A 23,658-nucleotide genomic window follows, 5' to 3' on the forward strand; every position below is an offset into this window, starting at 1 on the left:
ATATAAATAAATGCACACGTTACCATTCAGTACCTTGAGATTCATCTTGCAGGAATTTACAGGAAAATAAATACAGTAGAATTTATGGAAAAACTATACATGAAGACTGACAAATAACCAATGTGCAAAACCAGACAAATCGTGCAAATGAACAAAATAGTGAAAACATGAGTTGTAAAGAATAAACCCAAGAGATTCTGCAGTTGCTGGAAATCCAGAGCAACACACAAAATGCTGGAGGAACTTAGGAGATCAGGCAACATCTATGGAAGTCGGTAAACAGCCTTCGTTTTGGATTGAGACTGGAAAGGAAAGGGGAAGAAGTCCAAATAAGAAGGTGGAAGGGGGGGGGAGGAGGAGTACAAGCTAGGTGATAGGTGAAACTAGGTGGGTGGGGCACAGGGGTGGGGGGATGATGTATGAAGCTGGGAGGTGATCAGTGGAAAAGGTAAAGGGCTGGAGATGAAGGAATCTGATACGAGGGGGGAGTGGGCCATGGCAGAGGGAAGGAGGAGTGGCACCAGGGAGAGGTGATAGGCAGGTGAGGAGAAGAAAAGAAGTAAATGGGGGTCAGAGTGGGAAGTAAAGAAGAGGTAAGGACGAAGGGGAAAAATTACCTGAAGTTGGAGAAATTAATGTTCATGCCATCAGGTTGGAGTCCACCCAGGTTAGAATATGAAGTGTTACTCCTCCAGCCCGAGTGTTGCCTCATTGTGACAGTGGAAAAGTCCTCGACTGTCAGTCCAAAGACTATAGAATCAGTTCAGAGTTGGATCTCCAGCACCCGCAGATTTTCTCTTGTTTCAGAGTTGTAATGTGTGAAGTTATCCATACTGTTTCGTGAGCCTGATGATTGAAGGGTAATAGTTGTTCTTGAACCTGGTGGAGTGGGACCTGAGGCTTCTGTACCTCCTGCCCAGTGGAAGCAGTGAGAAGAGAGGATGGCCTGGATGTGTACTGTATCTACTACTGACGTCACAAGACTAACACCATTACAAACTGCAAATTGATATGCATAAGAAATTAAAAGCAGTGAAGTATTTGGAGACCAAATACTTAATTAAAAGACATAATTAAAAATATACTCTAATATCCAGCTACACAAGGAAATCTGCAGATGCTGGAATTTCAAGCAACACACATAAAAGTTGCTGGTGAACACAGCAGGCCAGGCAGCATCTCTAGGAAGAAGTACAGTCGATGTTTCGGGCCGAGGCCCTTCGTCAGGACTAACTGAAAGAAGGGCTAGTAAGAGATTTGAGAGGGGGAGGGGGAGATGCAAAATGGTAGGAGAAGACAGGAGGGGGAGGGATGGAGCCAAGAGCTGGACAGGTGATAGGCAAAAGGGATATGAGAGGATCATGGGACAGGAGGCCTAGGGAGAAAGAAAGGGGGAGGGGGGAAAAAAGCCCAGAGGATGAGCAAGGAGTTATAGTGAGAGGGACAGAAGGAGAAAAAGGGGGGAGAGAGAAAAAGAATATATAATAAATAAAGGATGGAGTACAAGGGGGAGGAGGGGCATTAACGGAAGTTAGAGAAGTCTAATATCCAGTTAGTTATTTTTTATGAATTTATTTGGATTATTTGAGGAATTACAGTGTTGAAGTCTTCACCCACAAATGAACATCGTTATTCTGGTCTATTGTCTGCTCTCAGTTTGAGTTAGATTGTATCCTTGACTTCCAATTCTTGTGTCCATTGGTCATATGAGTGTGATTTGAAAAACTATTTTTGTTCAATTCAGATCAAGTAACTCGGTTATTTTGATTTGGTAGTTCATTCCGCACTCAAGTCAGTGTACAATTCGATTGTCATTGAGAGGGAGAAACTGAAGCTTTTGGTATCAGAACACGATGCATGCCACTCGCCATCTGCACAGATCATTGGTCTGAAAACTGCCTTGAGCTCGGTAAGTTGAGAGATTATGTTGGTATAAAAATTGCCAATGTTTCATTTATATATGTAGCTTCCTAACTTCCTAAAGATGTACATCTTTCATTATTATTGGCTAATGCTGGGTTAAACCTTTGGTTTTGTTCAAGATTGTAATTTATTTTGATAGTTTGTTAGCTTAAGTTTTCTATTTTGCTGTTTGCAAAGTCAAGCATAAATTGAAGTTAAATTGCTTTATTGCTTCTCAGTTCTGTCTAGAAAAGATGACGCATGTTAGTAGTATGGGTTCACCCTAAGAAATAGTCAAATCACCATGTGATACTGTCTAATTATCTTAGACAGGTGAGTACTTTTCTCAGGGAATAAGTAACTTCAAAGTAAATTTATTATCTAAGTACATATATGTCACCATACACAACCCTGAGATTCATTTTCTTGCGGGCATACGTAGTAAATCCAAGAAACATAATAGAATCAATGAGATACTACGTCCAACAGGACAGACAAACAACCAATGTGTAAAAAACAACAAACTCTGCGAATATAAAAGAGAAATAAATAAATAAATAAATAAATAAATAAATAAGCAATAAACTTGTATATGCTTCTATAGTTTTGTTGGTATACTCTGAATCAGAATCTGGTTTATTATCACCGGCATGTGACATGAAATTTGTTGACTTAGCAGCAGCAGTTCAATACAATACATAATCGAGCAGAGAGAGAAAAAATAATAAATAAAATTAAACAATAATAAATAAGTAAATCAATTACATATATTGAATAGATTATTAAAAATGTGCAAAAACAAGTACTGTATGTTTAAAAAAAAAGTGAGGTACAGTAGTGTCCAAAGCTTCAAAGTCCATTTAGGAATCTGATGGCAGAGGGGAAGAAGCTGTTCCTGAATCGCTGAGTGTGTGCCTTCAGGCTTCTGTACCTCCTGCCTGATGGTAAAAGTGAGAAAAGGGCACGTCCTGGGTGTTGGAGGTCCTTAATAATGGACACTGCCTTTCTGAGACACCGCTCCCTGAAGATGCCCCGGGTACTTTGTCGGCTAGTGCCCAAGATGGAGCTGACTAGACTTACAACCTTCTGCAGCTTCTTTGGGTCCTGTGCAGTAGCCCCTCCATACCAGACAGTGATGCAGCCTGTCAGAATGCTCTCCTCGGTACAATTATAGAAGTTTTTGAGTGGATTTGTTGACATGCCAGATTGCTTCAAATTCCTAATAGAGTACAGCCACTGTCTTGCCTTCTTTATGACTACATCGATATGTTGGGACCAGGTTAGATCCTCAGAAATTTTGACGCCCAGGAACTTGAAGCTGCTCACTCTCTCCACTTCTGATCCCTCTATGAGGGTAGGTTTCTGGACATGCGCACCCAACCAATAATATGTTTATCGTATGCTCTCTTTACAGTCCACAGAATTTCACACTTCCCTCCTCTGAAACCTTATCAGCTGTGCCTTCCCCACATTTTGCGGTTCTGTTTGGCATCCTGTTACATATCACCGTCCACCTCAATATCTGCTCCTTTGCCAATATTTGTTGTGCAAGCTTGGCAATGTTCCCAATACTCAAGCCAAGACCATTTACAAAATTGTGTAATGCTTTCAGAGTTCGCCTTTTGTGAAACAGATGGGTTGGCAGTGTGGTGTATGGGTTTGCACAATGCTTTACAGTACCGGTGACCCAGGTACAATTCCCTCCATTTTCTACGAGGCATTTGTGTGTTCTCCCCCCGCGACTGTGTGGGTTTCCTCCCGGTGCTCCGGGTTTCTCCCACAGTCCAAAGACATACCAGTTGATAGGCTGATCTCGTGATTAGGCTAGCTTTAAATCGGGGGTTTCTGGGGATCGTGGATCGATGGGCCTATTCCATACAGTATCTCAATAAATAAATATTAATGAAAAGTAAACCTTGTCATAAAATAGCGGTTTTAAAAAAAATGCTTTGACTAATTATCTGTGATGCTTAGTGTTTCTCTTTGCTTTTTTTTTTATCCCCCCAGAAAATCACCACCTGTGGGTAGAGGTTCTGTGACTCTTGTGTTAACAAATGTTGTGGAGTTAGTTTTATTTATTCAAATCTAATCACGGTTGATAGAGAATCAGCTTTATGTTTTTACCTCATGTAGAGCATTAATATCAAATAACTACGCACTGTAAAAAGAGGATGAAAATCTGAAATCTATTTTGGTATTCAAGGCCAAGGATGGGCGTAAATAATAGCTTTAGAGAGATGAGTTCTTGATCATATTTAAATGAGCCTCCTTGTGGGATATTTGTAGATAAAGATCACCTGTATTGGATCCAGAATCTGGGAAGCTCAGCATTAAATAGAGTTTGGGTTTGCGCATCACTTTGGACAAAGACCTGGCATTCCAAATGAGTAAAAGCGTACTGCTTCCTGTGCTCCCCCTACAAACTGGAGAGAGCACTCGTAAGCGAGAGCCGTATTTTTATTCTGTTTTATCTCATTTGGAGATGGAGCATGGTAACAAGCCCTTCGGGGCCCAGTGGGCCCACGCTGCCCAATTACACCCATGTGGGGCCAATTACCTGCAAACCCCATGTCTTTTGGGGTGTAGGAGGAAGCTGGAGCACCGTGAGGGAGCCCACGTGCTCACGGGGAGAAAGTACGAGCTCCTGACATACAGTGGTGGAGTGATTGAACCAGAGTCGCTGATGCTGTAATGGTGTTACACTAACTGCATTCCCACCCACCCCCCCACCCTGCTCTCTGAAATTTAACCCTGAGAAGGGTGGGGTTGCGGTTCATTTAGATTGGGCCATGGACGGAGGAAGAGGTTGAGTAAAGGGGATGAGAGTGGCAGATGAGCAAACACAGTTCTCAAGCTCTCACCATCCATTCAGTCTGCTCAGGGATGAACAATGCTGCCGGGGTCGGGAAGTCCTGTATGTACAGCCTTGCGGTTGTTTTGGCTGTAACTTCTCAAGGCCGCTACTGAAGACCATAAGACACAGGAACAGAATTAGATCATCGGCCCATTGAGTCTGCTCCGCCATTCCATCATGGCTGATTTATTATCCCTCTCCTACCTTCTCCCTGTAACCTTTGACACCCTTACTAATCAAGAACCTACCAACATTCGCTTTAAATATACCCAGTGATCTGGCCGCCTGTAGCAATCAATTTCACAGATTCACCACCCTCTGGCTAAAGAAATTCCTCCTCATCTCTGTAATAAATGGAACGGGGATGAGGAGCAATTTGATTGTATTCCTAAACACTATAATGAAAAATATGTTTTTTTTTACGCTTTATACTTTATACTTTATTATCGCCAAACAATTGATACTAGAATGTACAATCATCACAGCAATATTTGATTCTGCGCTTCCCACTCCCTGGAGTACAAATCAATAGTAAATATTAAAAATTTAAATTATAAATCATAAATAGAAAATGGAAAGTAAGGTAGTGCAAAAAAACCGAGAGGCAGGTCTGGATATTTGGAGGGTATGGCCCAGATCTGGGTCAGGATCCGTTCAGCAGTCTTATCACAGTTGGAAAGAAGCTGTTCCCAAATTACACTCATTGCAAACAAAATCTCTGTCTTTGTTTTAAAAAAAAAATAGTGCATCTCCCACTGGAATTATTGAATACAGCATCAAATATTTGAGGGAAAAGAAGTTGCTTAGCTGTGTTTCAACTGTTGAATTTGTCCTTTTAAATTGATATGTCATATATCAGAATGGCAAAATGACACATTTCATATCTAGTGGTTAATGTAACACTATAACAGTGCCAGCAATCAGAGTTCGATTCCACCACTGTCTGTAAGGATTGTGTGCGGGACTGTGTAGGTTTCTTCTGGGTGCTCCAGTTTCCTCCCACAGGCTAAAGATGTATGGGTTAGAAGAGTAATTGTTCACATTGATGTAATTGGATTGGGTGCTGGGCTGGATTGGCCTGTTACTGTGCTGTATCTCTACATAAACAAATATTGTTTTTGTGCATTTTAAGCAGTTAGCCTGCTCAGAGTGGTTGTGATGCGGATTGTCTGTGCTAAATAATTAATGCTCTGTATTTCCTTAATGCCTTTTGTCAGGCTTTAGCTCAAAATGCAGAGCTCAAAGGCCGGTTGTGCAGGATCCATGCTGAATCAAGGCTGGTAGATCCAGCTGTCACTCTCTTTTCAAGTCCAGGTTCAGTAAAGGTGGGTCTACGGAGAACTTCATCCATCGCTGTCCGTATGATTCATTCAGAATGATCTGCATATATTAGTTTAATATTTCATCACCTTCAGTACATAATTAAATCAATAGGCATTACACAGTGATTCCCACAAATCTGTAATTCCATCTGTCTGTCCTATTCACAACAAAAATCACTCATTTTCCATCAAATTTTGTTAATATTCCACACTTTGATTACCTGATAAATTATGTCATGTGATACTGTTGTCTTTAAAATCAAGTGAAAAGGTCTAGAAAAGAACTGCAGTGTTTTACAGGCTCGTTAATTCTGGATTAGTAATAGGTTTAGCCCATTATGTATTGTCTATAATCTGCAGTGTAGCACTTTTGCTTTTTTTTTGTTGCCTCTCTACACACTTTGAAAGCAAGTTTTAACTTGCTTTAGTTGTGGTCTAAGTGTTATTTTGCTCAGCTAAATATATTTAAACAGGCAGTCTTCATGACACAAGTGTCCTTCCAGATTCTGATCCTGTTGTTTTTGAAAATACTAACAGCCATAGCATCAATCAGCCCAAAACTGAACTGTTTATTCACTTCCATAGATGCTGCCTGACCTGAGTTCCTCCAGCATTTTCAGAATCAGATTTAATATCACTGGCATATGTTGTAAAACTTGTTAACTTTACGTCAGCATTACAATGAAATACATAATAAATAAATATAGACAAAACTGAGTTACATTAGGTATATATATGTCCATTAAATAGTTAAGTTAATACACTACTACTACTACTAGAGAATGATACCATTAAGAAAGTCTTTGACTACAAGTACCTGGGGTCAAGAATGATGAGTTTGGAGAAGGACGTAAAGATACAGAAGGCGCTGGCGTGGAGGGCTATGAACGACATGAAGGAAATCTGGAAGTCAAACCTGACCAGAGGGCTTAAAAAGAGGATTTTCATAGCAGTCATAGAGTCCATTCTCACATACGGATGTGAGATGTGGACACTCACCAAGACAATGTGGAAGTGTCTACATGGTTGCTATACACGAATGCTCCAGATGGCTCTTGACGTGAGTTGGCAACGGCACATGACAAACGTCGAGCTCTATAACAACCTACCGATGCTCACCACTAAAATCGAGGAGAAAAGACTGCAACTAGCGGGGCACTGTCTATGCCACCCCGAGCTACCTGCCAGCCTAGTCATCATATGGGAGCCCAAGCACGGGAGGATGAACCCTGGGCGCCCTCCCAAGACTATGGTCAACACACTCCTAGAAGACAGCGGCGCGGCTAATGTAGGTGAACTGAACACACTGATGAGGGAGAGGGAGAAGTGGAGAGTCCGTCATCGTGCCCAATGCCAGCCCCCAAGGCCTGAGTTGACGTAGTAGTAGTGTGTTCAAATCTCACCACGGCAGATAGTGATAAATTCAAATTTAATTCTGGACATTAATTGAACAATTATTGTAACGATCTATCTAATGAATGCCTGATGAGGGAGGAAGTCTGCCATTCTTACCGGTCTGCCCTACTCGGGAGTCCAAATCTAGAGCAACATGGTTGACTTTAAATGCCTTCTGAAATGGTCTAACAAACCTCTGATTCCACAACCTATGGACTCACTTTCAAGGACTCCACAACTCATGTTCTCAGTATTATTTATCTATTTGTATTATAATTTGTTTTTGTTTTATTTGCACAGTTTTTACTACGTTTGCATATTGGTTGTCTCAGTATTTCTGTGTAGTTTTTCATTGATTCTATTGTACTACTTTGACCTACAGTGAATGCCTGCAGGGAAATGAACCTCATGATGGTATATAATGACGTATACATACTTGATAATAAATTTACTTTGAACTTTGATGACTACCTACTATCCCCATGTGATTGATGAATCAATGCTTCTCTATTTTGAACTGAGAGCATTGAGGTTGGCAGAGGTACAGACTGTACTCTGGGTTCCGGGGTGACTTCAATGTCCAAGGGTGGCTCATTTACACCATTGCACACCAAGGAGGCTGAGTTCTGAAAGACATTGCTGTTAGACTGTGAACTGTATCCAATTGATTGCGAGAATGTGGCAAATGCACCTGCGGCTGATTGAGTCGATGAGGCTTTCGATCTTTGGGATCGACCTGCTGAGTAACTGTCGACAGGACCACCAGCTCCAAGCTCAGACTTCAGGATGGAAGAGATAATTACACCATCAGGTTCAGGAATGGTAATTACCCCTCAATCATCAGGCTCTTGAAGTAAAGGGGTTAACTTCACTCAAATTGGCCTGCCCCATCATTGAAATGTTCCCACAACATATGGACTGACTTTCAAGGACTCTTCAACTCATATTCTCGATATTTATAATTTACTTATTTATTATTATTATTTCTTTTGTACTTGCAGTTAGATGTCTTTTACACACTGGTTGAACACCCAAGTTCGTGCGGTCTTTCATTGATTCTATTATGGTGCTCACAATAAAATGAATCTCAGGGTTGTGTATGGTGACATATATGTACTCTGATAAAAAAATTTGCTTTGAATTTTCAACTTAATCAATAGTACTATCAAACAGGACTTACTCAGTTACAACCTGCTGACAGAAGCTCAAGTTTGGGGTCCACTCCTGACCTCTTTACTACTTTGGTCCAAGCCTGGACAAATTAGATTAGATTAGATTCAACTTTATTGTCATTGTGCCTAGGACAGATACAAAGCCAATGAAATGCATTTAGCATCTGACCGGAAATACAAAGAATAGTGTTATTTACAAAATAACTGCGAATTAAAAAAAAGTGCTACAGCACACAAATATAAAAGTACTGAGACAGTACAATATGGGTGTAATACTGCTTAGCGCTGTGATGAGAGGTTCAGCAGTGTGAGAGTAACTGCCCTTGGCAACAAGGCAGCAAATGTTTGAGCAGGTCATTAAGGATCCCTGGCCAAACGGGAGTGAAAACACTGTGATTGTATTCATGACTAGCACGGAAGAAGTCATGTTGGTTGTTGGTTGGAGGTTGGTGGTGGTTCAAGAAGACAGCCCATCAGTACCATCTCAAAGGCAACTGGATGTGGGAGGTTAAATGCCCGAGAAGCCCAAATCCACTGAATCGATATAGCAAGGCGTGCATGGGAGACAGGCAATTTCTTGTTCCCATAAATTGGCACCCCATGCAGATTTGGAGGTCATTGCTATTATTTATTGTTGAATCAAATGCCTAGATTTTTGTGTTTAACAACAGGTTTAGGAAAAGAATCTGCCACTTTTACACAGCAGTGAAGATGGCCAAAGTAAAATGTCAGCTTTTCAGGCAACACTTGCCTCCAAGGAATTATTTTTAATATATTAATCCCTTTGCATTGCCATAAAAAAGACATCTGTGATGTTCATATTTTGTGTTTCCAATTTTGGTTAAATGGTTTTGTTAACCATTAACAAATTAAGCTCAGCCCCTGCTCCACTGGCTTTGTACTTATGACTGTTAAATCTGTTGACAACACCACTGTCATGGGCTGAATCAAAGGTGGTGATGATTCAGCATTTAGGAGGGAGATTGAAAATCTGGCTGAGTGGTGCTACAACAGCAACCTCTTACTCAATGTCAACAAGACCAAGGAGCTGATTATTGACTTCAGGAGGAGGAAACCAAAGGCCCATGAGCCAGTCCTCCGAGGGGAAAATGAGAGCTGGAGAGGGTCAGCAATTTCCTCGGTGTTATCGTTTTGGAGGACCTGTCCTGGGCCCAGTATGTAAGTGCCATTACAAAGAAAGCATGGCAGCACCTCTACATCCCTGAAAGTTTGAAAGGTTCGGCATGACATCTAAAATTTTGATAAACTTTTATAGATGTGTGATGGAGAGTATATTGACTGGCTGCATCGCGGTCTGGTATGGAAACACCAATGCCCTTTGACGGAAAATCCTACAAAATATGTGGATACAGTCCACTATGGGTAAAGCACTTCCTACCATTGAGAACATTTACAGGGAGCATTGTTGCAGGAAAGCAGCATCCATCATCAGGGATCCCTACCATCCCGATATTCTCTCTTCTGGCTGCTGCCATCAGGAAGAAGGTAGAGGAGCCTCAGGACTCTCACCATCATGTTCAGGAACAGTTATTACTCCTCAACCATCAGGCTTTTGATCCAAAAAGTATAACTTCACTCAACTTCTCTTGCCCTATCATTGAACTGTTCCCACAACCTATGGACTGGCTTTCAAGGACTCTTCATGGCACGTTCTCGGTATTTATTGCTTATTTATTTATAATTATAATTTTTTCTTTCTTTTTGTTTTTGCATAGTTTGTTCTTTTTTGCACATTTGTTGTTTCACAAAAATAAATTGTCTGCTACCCAGACTTGCTATAAAATAACTCAACAAAACATTATACTCTGCGTGAATCATAATTGAATTTTCAATCAAACACTGTTTCATAATTACTGTTTTGGCAAACTTTGCCCTTAATTCCTTACATTAATATAAATGTAATTTCAAAATAATATTTGAATGTATAAAATTCAATGAATTTTTTTTCTGATATCTCTTGAAGGGATTAAAGGCGGATAAATCCCCAGGGCCAGATGGTCTGCATCCCAGAGTGCTTAAGGAAGTAGCCCAAGAAATAGTGGATGCATTAGTGATAATTTTTCAAAACTCGTTAGATTCTGGACTAGCTCCTGAGGATTGGAGGGTGGCTAATGTAACTCCACTTTTTAAAAAAGGAGAGAGAGAGAAACTGGGGAATTATAGACCGGTTAGCCTAACGTCGGTGGTGGGGAAACTGCTGGAGTCAGTTATCAGAGATGTGATAACAGCACATTTGGAAAGCAGTGAAATCATCGGACAAAGTCAGCATGGATTTGTGAAAGGAAAGCCATGTCTGACGAATCTCATAGAATTTTTTGAGGATGTAACTAGTAGAGTGGATAGGGGAGAACCAGTGGATGTGGTATATTTGGATTTTCGAAAGACTTGACAAGGTCCCACACAGGAGATTAGTGTGCAAACTTAAAGCACACGGTATTGGGGGTAAGGTATTGATGTGGATAGAGAATTGGTTGGCAGACAGGAAGCAAAGAGTAGGAATAAACGGGACCTTTTCAGAATGGCAGGCAGTGACTAGTGGGGTACCGCAAGGCTCAATGCTGGGACCCCAGTTGTTTACAATATATATTAATGACTTGGATGAGGGAATTAAATGCAGCATCTCCAAGTTTGCGGATGACACGAAGCTGGGCGGCAGTGTTAGCTGTGAGGAGGATGCTAAGAGGATGCAGGGTGACTTGGATAGGTTAGGTGAGTGGGCAAATTCGTGGCAGATGCAATTTAATGTGTATAAATGTGAAGTTATCCACTTTGGTGGCAAAAACAGGAAAACAGATTATTATCTGAATGGTGGCCGATTAGGAAAAGGGGAGATGCAACGAGACCTGGGTGTCATTACACACCAGGCATTGAAAGTGGGCATGCAGGTACAGCAGGTGGTGAAAAAGGCGCATGGTGTGCTGGCATTTATAGCAAGAGGATTCGAGTACAGGAGCAGGGAAGTACTACTGCAATTGTACAAGGCCTTGGTGAGACCACACCTGGAGTATTATGTGCAGTTTTGGTCCCCTAATCTGAGGAAAGACATCCTTGCAATAGAGGGAGTACAAAGAAGGTTCACCGGATTGATTCTTGGGATGGCAGGACTTTCATATGATGAAAGACTGGATGAACTAGGCTTATACTCGTTGGAATTTAGAAGATTGAGGGGGGATCTGATTGAAACGTATAAAATCCTAAAGGGATTGGACAGGCTAGATGCAGGAAGATTGTTCCCGATGTTGGGGAAGTCCAGAACGAGGGGTCACAGTTTGAGGATAAAGGGGAAGCCTTTTAGGACCGAGATGAGGAAAAACTTCTTCACACAGAGAGTGGTGAATCTGTGGAACTCTCTGCCACGGGAAACAGTTGAGGCCAGTTCATTGGCTATATTTAAGAGGGAGTTAGATATGGCCCTTGCGGCTAAAGGGATCAGGGGGTCTGGAGGGAAGGCTGGTACAGGGTTCTGAGTTGGATGATCAGCCATGATCATACTGAATGGCAGTGCCGGCTCGAAGGGCCAAATGGCCCACTCCTGCACCTATTTTCTATGTTTCTATGTTTGAACCATATTTCCTGCATTAACAAAAAGGCTCGGCAGAGGATGCACTTCTTGCGGTAGTTGGTAAAATGTCATCTTTGCCAGAATGTATCGGTTCAATTCTGCATTGCCATCATAGAGAGCATCTTCACATCAGTCACTAATGTCCGTTTCGTGCAGCATCCTGTCGTAAAAACTACAGTGGACAGTAAAGTGAGCAGAAAAGGTCATTGTTATCACTGCAGGACCTGTGCATGACCAGGACAAAGAGCCAGCTTGGGAAAATCATTGCGGACACTGCCCACCCTGCAAACTGACTTTCCCAATAGCTCCCTTCTGGACATCACCATAGGGCTATAAAAGCAGAACCTTCATACCATCTGAGAAATTTCTTCCCCAAGGCAGTAAATTTGATCAACCTTTCTATTTAGCCCAACCCCCAATCCTCCTCTATCTAATAATCTCATCACTGCACTCTGCCGTCTCCAGAGTTCACCAAGAATGATGCGAAAAGCAAAAGAAAAATCCAGAGCGGCAGTACTGTGAGCAAGATCGTCCTCTTAATAAGAGAGATCAGAGGAGGACGGCCAGCTTGGTTCAAACTGACAGGAAGGTGACAGTAACTCAAATAACAACATATTACAACAGTGGTGTGCAGAAGAGCATCTACTGAATGCACAACACATCAACCCTTGAAGTGGATGGGCTACAGCAGCAGAAGACAACAATATATACACAATGGCCACCTTATTAGTATCTAGTAAAGTGGCCACTGAGTGTATTCGGCAAATAAAGTTGGATCTTGATACTTTTACCTTAATTTTATTCAGAAGTCTCGCTATTTTTTTGGCACTATAGACATTTAAATTACAGCATACTATTAGAGACAGTTAAAATAAGGAACTTTAAGCCTGTGTCAGAAAAACTTTGGAATCCAAGGCTGAGAAGGCTTAAAAAGATGTATACCTGATGACCTGAAAAGGTTGCACTTCCTTTCCGGTTTTCTGTCTGAAAATTCTTTCATGTTTCATCAGCCATTGGAAATGTTCCATGCAGGGAAATAATTAGATTTTGTGGCAATGTTCTTCAAGATTAGCCTTGAATCCTGTTGCTTCAACATTGACTACAAAATACAAGCCATTAAAGCCAACTTTGAAAAGTAATTAAACTGCTTTCTAAGAGTTGCTTGCATGAATGCTTTAGCAAGGTTATTGGTTTGGCTTTGTTTCCAGAAAGAATGCCTGTGTTTGGCTGCTTTTAATGTTTATCGCTCCTGTGCTGGAATTGTTGAGCATGGGAACATGTTGGAAGCTTCTATTGCAGTCTTTCTGAATAACAGTGTTTTCGAAAAAAAACATTGTGGCTCTCACAATTTTAGCTTGGCCATTCAGAATTGTAAGTTTGTTCATTTCTCATTGCTGACAGTCTCTACCCGGAGGTTTAGACACCTCTTCTGATACAGAGTGGACATTTTTCATTCTTGCTCAATACAGAAATAACCATCTAGAGTTTATTATGTTCGTCTTTTTGTTTTATTTCATTTAATCCATTTTAGGTTTGTCGATATATTCATTGTGTCTTTGCGTATGGATATTTGAACCAATCGAGGTACCTGCTCTCATCCTTGCTGTGCTCCACTCAGTATACCTCAGTTGGCCCAACATTAAATGATCAATTCTGTCCTATATTGTACCACTTGATTATTCCAAAATTATGCAAAGCAACTCACTGTTTCAGACTGATTTCTTGTTTAAATGGGGTAAAGACGGGACTGGGTAATGCAAAGCTTTCTTGCCACTTAATGTGTGAAAGGCACTTTCTCTGGAGCGAGGTGCTATTGTAACAATTTCTCAGTTCGTTTGTGTCAGTCTAAGAGTTCAATCCTGGACTTCCTGATTTCAGCTTGCACAGGTGAGTAGGTTTCTGTCTCAGGTATGCATGGAATAACTTAATTCCATATGGAATAAATGCATCTTTAGCATGGCAAAGAATTGGACATCATGTTGTTTGATATGCACATGCATAGGTACAGGCTTAGACACAGACACACACACACACGACATAGGGCAGAATTAGGCCATTCAGCCCATCAGGTCTGTTCCTCCATTCCAACGTGGCTGATTTATTACTGCTTTCAATCCTATTCTCCTGCCTTCTCCCTATAACCTTTGACGTCCTTGCTAATCAAGGACCTATCAACTTCCACTTTGAATATACCTAATGACTTGGCCTCCACAGCCATCTAGGGCAATGAAGTCCATGGATTCACCATCCTCTGACTATAGAAATTCCTTCTCATCTCTGTTCTAAATGGATGTCCTTCTATTCTGAGGCTGTGCTCTCTGGTCCTAGACTCCCCCACTAAAGAAAATATCCTCTCCACATCCACTCTATCTAGGCCTTTCAATAGGCTTAAATGAGACCCCCCCACCCACCCCTGGGTTCTAAACTCCTGTTAGTACAGGCCCAGAGCCATCAAATGCTCCACATACGCTAACCCTTTCATTCTCAAGATCACTCTTGTGAACCTCCTCTGAACCCTCGCCAGTGCCAGCACATCCTTTCTTAGATAAGGGACCTACAGTACTGCAAGTACAGTCTGACAAATGCCTTATAAAGCTTCAGCATTACATCTCCGAGATTTCCCAATCTTGCCAGAATCTTGGCTTGAGCACTGGCGTCCTCCTTCAACATGTTGGGTCTGGGCCCAGTCCACAACTTGTGTAATGCTTCATGCACGTTCACTTTGCAGCCTGTGAAGAAATGTGTGTTGGGGACATTTAATCGTGCCCATTCTGTGTTGCTGTATTTTACTGTGGCATATTCATGAGCAGAAGTGGTGTTGGCATTCTCTGCCACAACCCTCAAATGAACCTCCCTGGCACCAATGAACCAATGAGAGAGGTTGTTTCTTCCTATCATAACAGACCCAGTGGTTATGTTAGTCTCCTTTATATAGCAATGACAATCACTTGGGTGTATTTGAATGTAAACTCAGTGGCCACTTTATTAGTTACAGGAATGGAATCCTGTCTGGTCTTCTGCTGCTGTAGCCCATCCACTTCAAGGTTCAACATGTTGTGCATTCAGAGATGCTCTTCTGCACACCGCTGTTGTAATGCGTAGTTACGTGAGTTACTGTCACCTTTAACCAGTCTGGCCATTGACCTCTCTCATTAACAAGGCATTCTTGCCCACAGAACTACCACTCATTGGATGTCTTGTTTTTTATTTTTTTTTTGCTCTTTTTGCACCATTCTTTGTAAACTCTAGAGACTGTGTGTGTGATAAAACCCAGAAGATCAGTAGTTTGTGAAATACTCAAACCACCCCATCTAGCGCCACAACAATTATTCCTAGGTCAAGGCACTGAGATCACATTTCTTCCCCATTCTGATGTTTAGTCTGAACAACAACTGAACCTCTTGACCATGACTGCGTGCTTTTATGCGTTGAGTTGCTGCTACATGATTGGCTGATGAAATATTTACATTAATGAGCAGATATACAGGTGTACCTAATAAAGTGGCCACTGAGTGTGTGTAATAACTTATGGGTGCATGGGATGACACTGCAGCACCTTTGAAATTGGCACCAGTAGGAATAAATGAAGGCCAGACTTGCATCTGCAGGTTAGATGGTCCAAAGTATGTTAAAGAAAATGGAGCATATTTAACCATGGTCATTATTTTAATATAGTCAGTGCAGCAACAAACTTGTGCCAAGAATGCTCCCATTAACTGCAGTACAGTAATTTCTAGATGTTGATTGAGGGACAAATATTGTTGAGATCATCATGAATATTTTCCTGGCATTTCTCTGAAATGCTTTTTTTATTGCCCTTCTGGGGGATTATCTAGTCTTTAAGCATCTCATCTAAATTATCTGAACAAGAGTTGGTGATGTGTGGCATAATGCAGTGATATCAGGACCTTTAGGGCCTGCTCTCGGCATCAGCTCACCACTGACAGAGATCATTTTTGGTAATATGCCGCTTTGGAGCAAGAAGAGTGTACTGGGAGATTCTAAATCAAAGGTTAACAACCCATGTAATCAAGCATTAAAGTTTCAATAAAGTCTTGATCTGATCCAAATAAAACCATGCTGTGTAAAAGCATAGAGCAACACCTCATATTCCAACTTAGTAGACTCCAATCTGATGACGTGAGCATTGATTTCTCTAACTTGCAGTCATTTTACCCCTCCCGATTCCCTCCTCCATTCCCTACTCTGGCTTGCCTTTATCTCTCTTCACTTCACCTACCTATCGCTTCCCCGGTGCCCCTCCTGCTTCCCTTTCTCCTATGGTCCACTATCCTCTCCTATCAGATTCCTCCTTCTCCAACTCTTTACCTTTTCCACCTATCACTGCCATCGTCTTGCGTCACCCCCCCTCCCCCTCCCACCTGGCTTCACCCATCACCTTCCAGCCTGAGCTCCTTTCCCACCCCTCACCACCTTATTCTGGCTTCTTGCCCCTTCTGAGGAGCTGCGGAGTTCCTCTAGCAGTTTGTGACCTTTTATTCCTTTTGGCAAAACTCTGTTTCATCCTTTTATTCCCTTTTCAAATCTATGCTTCATTCGTACATCCAAATATCCCCCTTCTTAAAACACTTTTCCGCACAAATGCAGCCGATATAACACCTGAACACATGAGATTTTTCAGATGCTGTAAATCTTGAGCACTACACACTAAAATGGTGGAAGAACTCAACAAGTCCGGCAGTATCTATGGAAGGGAATAAGGAACCACTGTCTGAACATTTGGATATGGCCCAAGTGCAGAGAAAGAGAGAGAGTGAAGTGGGTCAACAGTTCACTGACTTTAATGAGAACTGTTGCAGAATTTAAAGGAAAGAAAAATAATGAACGCTAGGCCAACAGGGCCGTTAGCTAAAATCTCAAACTGAAAGGTAAATCCCAATACTGCGGCTGAAAGTAACACCTGAATTCTAAACAAATACCGCTTCTTTCCAGTGTTAATGGAAGTGGTAGTCTCTTTCTCGGACAAGGACGAGGGTAAGTAGGGAGAGTACTGTTAATGCGGTCAACTCTCTACAAGACTACAATGAAAAGAAATGCCACCATAGTTAAACAGTAATTAGCTGGAACGTGCATACTAATGTGCACAATTGCTGAACCTGTTGTGCAGCCCGACTGCGGGGGCAGGTGGACCCCACAGCAGAGTCCATGGTTGTGACGACCACAGCTCTTTTATAGTGATCCTACCCCATTCTTCCGGGGCACAATGCTATGAAAGATAGGGTACTTGTCTTTAGTCCAGGGGTTCTGAACCTTTTTTATGCCATGGACCCCTTTGGCAGTCTGGTGAAGCCTATGGACCCTGTACAGAAAAATGTATTTGTAACAACTGTAATATGATATGAAAATATCAGTGATTTCTACTGGTGACAAAATCACAGGTACTGTTAATACTACTGTGGTTTGTTACCTACATTCATGACTGAAGGAGATGCTAAATTTCAGATAGCTGGTGAAAATAAAGATGTAATTTTTTCCCCATCCACGGTCACAGGTGCCCTGGGGTCTCTCCACCCCGAGGGGACTGTGGATCCCAGATTAAGAACCTCTGCTTTGGTCCATTCTGTACCCATTAGAAATTGAGTTCTATGTCACCTTCCCTGACACCACCAAAGAAAGGTCAAGAAAGCAATTGTTCCTTTCAGAGATGATGCTGTGTACATGTGCCACCAGCATACATTCACACTCTGTTGGGGGAAGCCCAAGAAGATTGGAACATCTTTCACAGAACAGTGAGAGGTGGCCCTAAATGATAATTGCATATCTACACCTAGATCCCGTAACGTTTTAAGCCTCCAGGTGATGGAACTTATGTTGCCATGTGTCTGGGCAGTGTTTTCAGAAGGATCTGTTACTAGGCAGATATATGGTTGGTACAGACTAGATGGGCCGAACTGCCTGTCTCTATGATGTAGTGTTCTGTGACTCCATCACTCGATGTTACTCTGTAAACTATACTCAGGAGAAGCTAATGTATTTTCTCCTTTTTGTATCGATTACTTTTTTTTCCCCATTTCTCCTTCATCGCTCAACCTGTTTAGAAATAACCTATCTCAAAGAGAATCTATACTTTTCATCACTTTAAGACTTTAGACCCAGCTACAGTGCTGTAAAATAAAAGTCCATGAAAAGTTGTGGCTACAGCTCAGTCCATCACAGGTAAAATGCTCCTCACCACTGAGCACATCTACATGGGGCACTGTCACAGAAAAGCAGCATCCATTATCAGGGACCTCCACCACCCAGGTCGTGCTCTCTTCTCACCTCTGCCATCAGGAAGGTGGTACAGGAGCCTCAGGACTCACACCATCAGGTTCAGGAACAGTTGTTACCCCTCAATCATCAGGCTCTTGAATCAGAGGGGATACTTTCACTCACCCCATCACTGAACTGTTCCCACAACCTATAGGCTCACTTTCAAGGACTTTTCATCTCATGTTCTTGATGTTGCTTATTTATTTATTTTTTCTCTTTTTGTATTTGCACGGTTTGTCTTTTCAACTTTGGTGTTTGTCTGTCTTGTTGGGTGAGGTCCTCATTGATTCAGCCCAGTACATCTCAAGTAAAACCCTCCCAACCATTGAGCACATCTACATGAAGTATTCCATCATCAAAGATCCTCACCACCCAGGCCATGCTCCTTTTTCGCTGCTGCCATCAGGTAGAAGGTACAAGAGCCTCAGGACTTGCACCACCAGGTTCAAGGACAGTTACTACCCCTCAACCATCAGGCTATTGAACAAAAGAGGATAGCTACACTCATTTAAGAACTCTGTTATATTATTATTTTGTGCTCATAATTTATTGCTATTTATTTATTATCTGCATTTGCAGTTTGTTTACAGTTACTGTTCTATAGATTTGCTAAGTATGCCCACAGAAAACTAATCTCAGGTTGTATGAGGTGATATGTATGTACTCTGATAATAAATTTTACTTTAAACCTTGGTTTAATTATTTTAATTATTTTTTGTTCCCTGCCATAATTATTTTGTATCCATCAGTCTTTCTCTGTGATACAATAGATTTGTAGAGTAAAATGCTTTTGTGATTAATGGATTCATCTGTAATTGAATTATTTATATACCAGTAGTCTGAATTTAATGGATAAAGTAACACTGTGAATCTGAAATACTTGCTGTTATTGGAATATTTAGCTGGAGCTGTCTGTGTGTTCAGTGGTATTGTAGCTAATCTTGGAACTAATTCTATTACCTAGCCATTCAAGTCCTATAATATCCAACAATAATTGCTGTTTGAGTGGGATAATACTAAATTTCTATCACGTTTCATTTCCTGAAAGGTCTGGCTCTGATTTTTAGACCATACTTCTATTCCTAGATTTAACCAACCAGTGGGAACCCTATTTCTTTATGTACCCTATTATCTTCCTCAAGTAACTTATGAACTTCAATCAAATCATATCATAACTTCCTAACTCAAACGCATGCAACTTTAATCCTGGTGCATCTCCTAATTTAACCATTGAAGTTCTGGTCTGTCAACACTCCACACTTTCCAAGGCCATCTTTGTCTTTCCTAAGGTACAGTGCCAAAACCTGCAGAGTATCTCATTGAACTTTCATGGCTGAGTAAAAGAAACTGTATCCACAGTTTACCAATTCTCACTTCATCATCATATTTCTCTTCATTAATGTTTTATGAATCAAAATCATTTTGTGCCATGTTTGAATAGTCTTCATTTAAGATTAAATTTACATCTTAAAGAAAAGGAACAAATGAAATCCAGGGCCATTTTTTTTCTGAAGAAAATTAGTTTTGTCCTTCAGAAATAATAGTCCCCATTTTCAGATTCTCACAAATAGTGAGTGGATTAAAAGCAATCTTTTTGTGTGATGTTTGGATTTTAGCCGGGACATCGGCCTCCACCAATTTATTTTTCAAAATAATGCCTTGGAATCATTTAATTCCACCCGAGAACGGAAGCAGGGCCCAGTTAACATCGAAAAACATTTTTGACATTATAACATTCCTTTTGTGCTGCAGTAGAACATCAGCCTAGTGTTCCTGAAAAGTTGATCTTTGATTACTTTTTAGACTATATTCTTAAGCATAGCTTGAATGCCATGTGGTAAAACCGGGTACTCTCTCCCCCCCCCCCCCCCCGGGCAAAGAAATAGAAATTTGCCCTTCCAAAATTTGCATATCACTGACCAAAAATTTGAAATATGGTATAAAATTAGCTTTTAGATAATTTTGTCGAGTGGCTGGGTTTTAAGGAAAGTAAATATGTACAATTTTTTTACACTTTTTGATGCATGAATAGATGGTGTTGCTATCTTTATGGAGAATCGTGACAGAAATTATTTAGGGACCATTCTCCAAGGGCGCTGTGGTCAGCTCGAATGTTTTTGTGGTGTTGATTTGTCAGATTATTCTTGCTGCGCAGACTTCAGAAAAAGTAACGGCTGCAGAAGCCTGGTGGATGTTGTCTGTGTTTTTGTTTTGTGGTTGTATTTTTAAAACTCCGCTGCTCCTTTGGTAGATTTTGCAAAGTGTGAAATGCAAGAGGCTAATTATGAATATAGTCACTCGAATCGTAATGTTTGGTTAACTTATGATTTATTATTTAATTGGATTTTGTGTTGATCACTTCAGAACAATTAATCCATAAAGTAATACTAACTGAAATCAAAGTGATGGTTAATTAATTTGTTAATCTTGTCGCACTTGTGAGATCTTTTTCCTTTTGGTCCTTTCCCTGCTCTACTTTCTGGGATATGGGGAGATATACTGAGATCCATTTCTTGTCATTTTTAAATATCTTGGCCATTTATCATTTGCAAATGTACAGTATGTGTCTTAAAGGAATTATACTGCTCTGAGGCACAGCAGCAAACATCCCACCTCTCCCGGAACTTCCGGGAGTCTCTTGCATATTAATAGTGGCTCCCTGATGCCTGCAAATTATATACAATATCACGGAAATCAATTTTTTTGAGAGCGAGTGAGAGAAAAGCAAGAGAGAGCGCGAGAGCGACCACGAGAGAGAGCGCGAGAGAGAGCACGAGAGCGACCGCGAGAGAGAGCACGAGAGCGACCGCGAGAGAGAACGTGTGTGCGCACGTGAGAGAAAGCAAGCGAGAGCACGTGAGCGAGAGAGAAAACGAGAGCGCTTGAGAGCGCGCGAGCGACCACGAGAGAGAGAGAGACAGACAGACAGACATTGCAGAGTGTTCCAAAAAAACAAAACGTACGTCACCCCAGACTACACTAAAGTGTACCCCTGCCTAATAGGGGTCGAAATAATGACAGTGTTGCTCGCTGCACTGTTTGCAACAGTGACTTTTCTATTGCCCATGGTGGGTTAAGACTGTAAAAGACATGTTGAGGTGAGTTTAACAGGTGTCATTCATTCATTAGCATAGCTAATGTTATTTAAACTAGCTGGCCAGCTGCTAAGGAGCTACTCTATTGCAGACATCCCACCTCTCCCGGAAGTCTCCCGCAAATTGATGGTGCTACGTCCCTGAAATGAGTTTTTGCAGGGTGGGATGTCTGCACAGCAGTGAAGCCCTATCATTCTTACCTGTTTTATTTTATCGTATTCTTTCCTGAAAAAATGCTGGATAGGTTTCAAAATTGGTCATTTTAACTTTGTTTATGCTGTTATACACAAGCTGGTTGTGAAATCCCAGTCAACCGTATGGATCATAATTGACATTTGATCCAGAGCACCCGACTATTTAAAGTGAACAGGAATGAAGTTCTCTGTTAAAATCGTGCATCTTGGAGGTTGTCACTTGAGATCATTGGGAATACTTCTTGATCCAAAAGAAGTGTATGGGAGTGGGAAAAGTTCGTCACATGGATAGATGTGAGGATGGAGACCAGGAAAAGAGGGAGCACAGGTTTCTTTCAGGAGCCACTTTCTCCTCCATTTGTGCAAGAAAATCAAAACCCAGTGACAGTAATGTGGTAATGTGCATATTTAATGATTTGCCCTTCCACAGTTTAAAAATAGAAATATAGATCTCATAGCTGTGCACTCGTGAGAAGTTGGAGCATATTGCAGTCACAAAATAATTCAGACACTCTGCTTTTTGATGTTCAACATTTAAAGATTAGATCTTTTATTGATGGATGCTTTTGAACTTATAATATTTATTTTTAAAAATTCTGATACAATTCTGAAAGTTATTGCCCGGGTTATAATTGTCTCTATGTCAATGTATTTTACAGCAACAAGACCTCACCCAAGTAAACAATCCCCTGGTCCATCAGCTGTCCAATGAAAGCAGAGTCTCTCGAGCTGACTCTCTCTGTGAGTTCTTTGATGCACAGGAAGTTTTGTTATCTGCAAGCTCATCGGAGAATGAGGTTAGTGTATATAGTGATTATTCCCTCATCTACAGTATATTGCAGTTAATTCTGCATTTTTAATACAAGACATGGTTTTTGTTCTGCTCTGACAAGTTCCAGTCCCAGCTAAGATTTCTACTTTGCATAGTGAATTTCGTCATCCTTGATTGGATATCCTTTGCAGCTTGTTGGGAGTGAACCCAAGCCAGGCCTCATTTCAGAATGTGTTCTGGCTTGACTATAGTAACTTGCCCAGATGAAAAGCACATTATTCCTGGATCACACATGAGAGTAATTCACATTGTGGCATTGAGACATGCCTATTACTCGTTTTGTTATGGAGCCAACAGAAGCTGATTATTTCAGGAAAACGGCAGGAGGCTGAATGATGTGACATGGGAAATTAATTTTAATATCATCTTTAATTTTGTACAGATAAATATATTATGTGTCACACATTAATGTGTGTGCTGTGCAGGACGAAGATCATTTTTATCTTTTTTTTCACATCACCATCTGAGGTTCTGCCAAAAGCAGTTGTGTCATCAGCAAATTTATAGATGGTGTTTGAGCTGTGCTTAGCCACACAGTTATGGGTGTCAAGAGAGCAGGGCAGAAGGCTAAGCGCACATCCTTGAGGTGCATCGGCGTTGATAGTCAGCAAGGAGGAAATGTTATTTCGGATCCACACTGACTGTGGTCTCCTGATGAGGAAGTCAAGGAAGAGGGAGCTCCAGAGGCCCAGGTTTTGAAGCCTGTTGATCTGTTAAATTTACCACTATCTATTCAAATCATACATTGAATTTGCACCAAACTCCCAGTGACATTAGGATTGAGGATTCTGCAGTTGTGTATGCATAGCAAGCATTATCTTTGAACAAGTATTAAATTCTCATTCAACACACAGTATAGTCTAATCATTAAGAACGACTAAATCATGGTTTGTCCTTATGCTTGAATCTGACCCTGTCTAAATTTCCATTGAAGTTTGTTTACGTGGAAAATCATGAGATCCACGGTAGCGTAGCAGTTACCATGTGCGTCGGAGATTGGAGTCCAGTTTCACCACGGTCTGTAAGGAGTTTGTCG

The 23,658-nt window shown here is 41.2% G+C and overlaps 1 protein-coding gene across 4 annotated transcripts in view; it reads left to right on the top strand.

Moving 5' to 3' along the window:
- The window catches only part of osbpl3b (oxysterol binding protein-like 3b), a 197,490-nt gene that overhangs the window by 87,036 nt on the left and 86,796 nt on the right, over positions 1-23,658 (top strand). For all 4 annotated transcript variants that reach the window (XM_072283250.1, XM_072283249.1, XM_072283248.1 and 1 more), the window contains 2 exons: positions 1,776-1,909; positions 22,450-22,587. In XM_072283250.1, coding sequence (XP_072139351.1) covers positions 1,776-1,909; positions 22,450-22,587 — 272 coding nt within the window. The remainder of the gene's footprint in view (positions 1-1,775; positions 1,910-22,449; positions 22,588-23,658) is intronic.

This window comes from Mobula birostris, chromosome 19 (genome assembly GCF_030028105.1).
Source record: "Mobula birostris isolate sMobBir1 chromosome 19, sMobBir1.hap1, whole genome shotgun sequence".
Taxonomy (NCBI): domain Eukaryota; kingdom Metazoa; phylum Chordata; class Chondrichthyes; order Myliobatiformes; family Myliobatidae; genus Mobula; species Mobula birostris.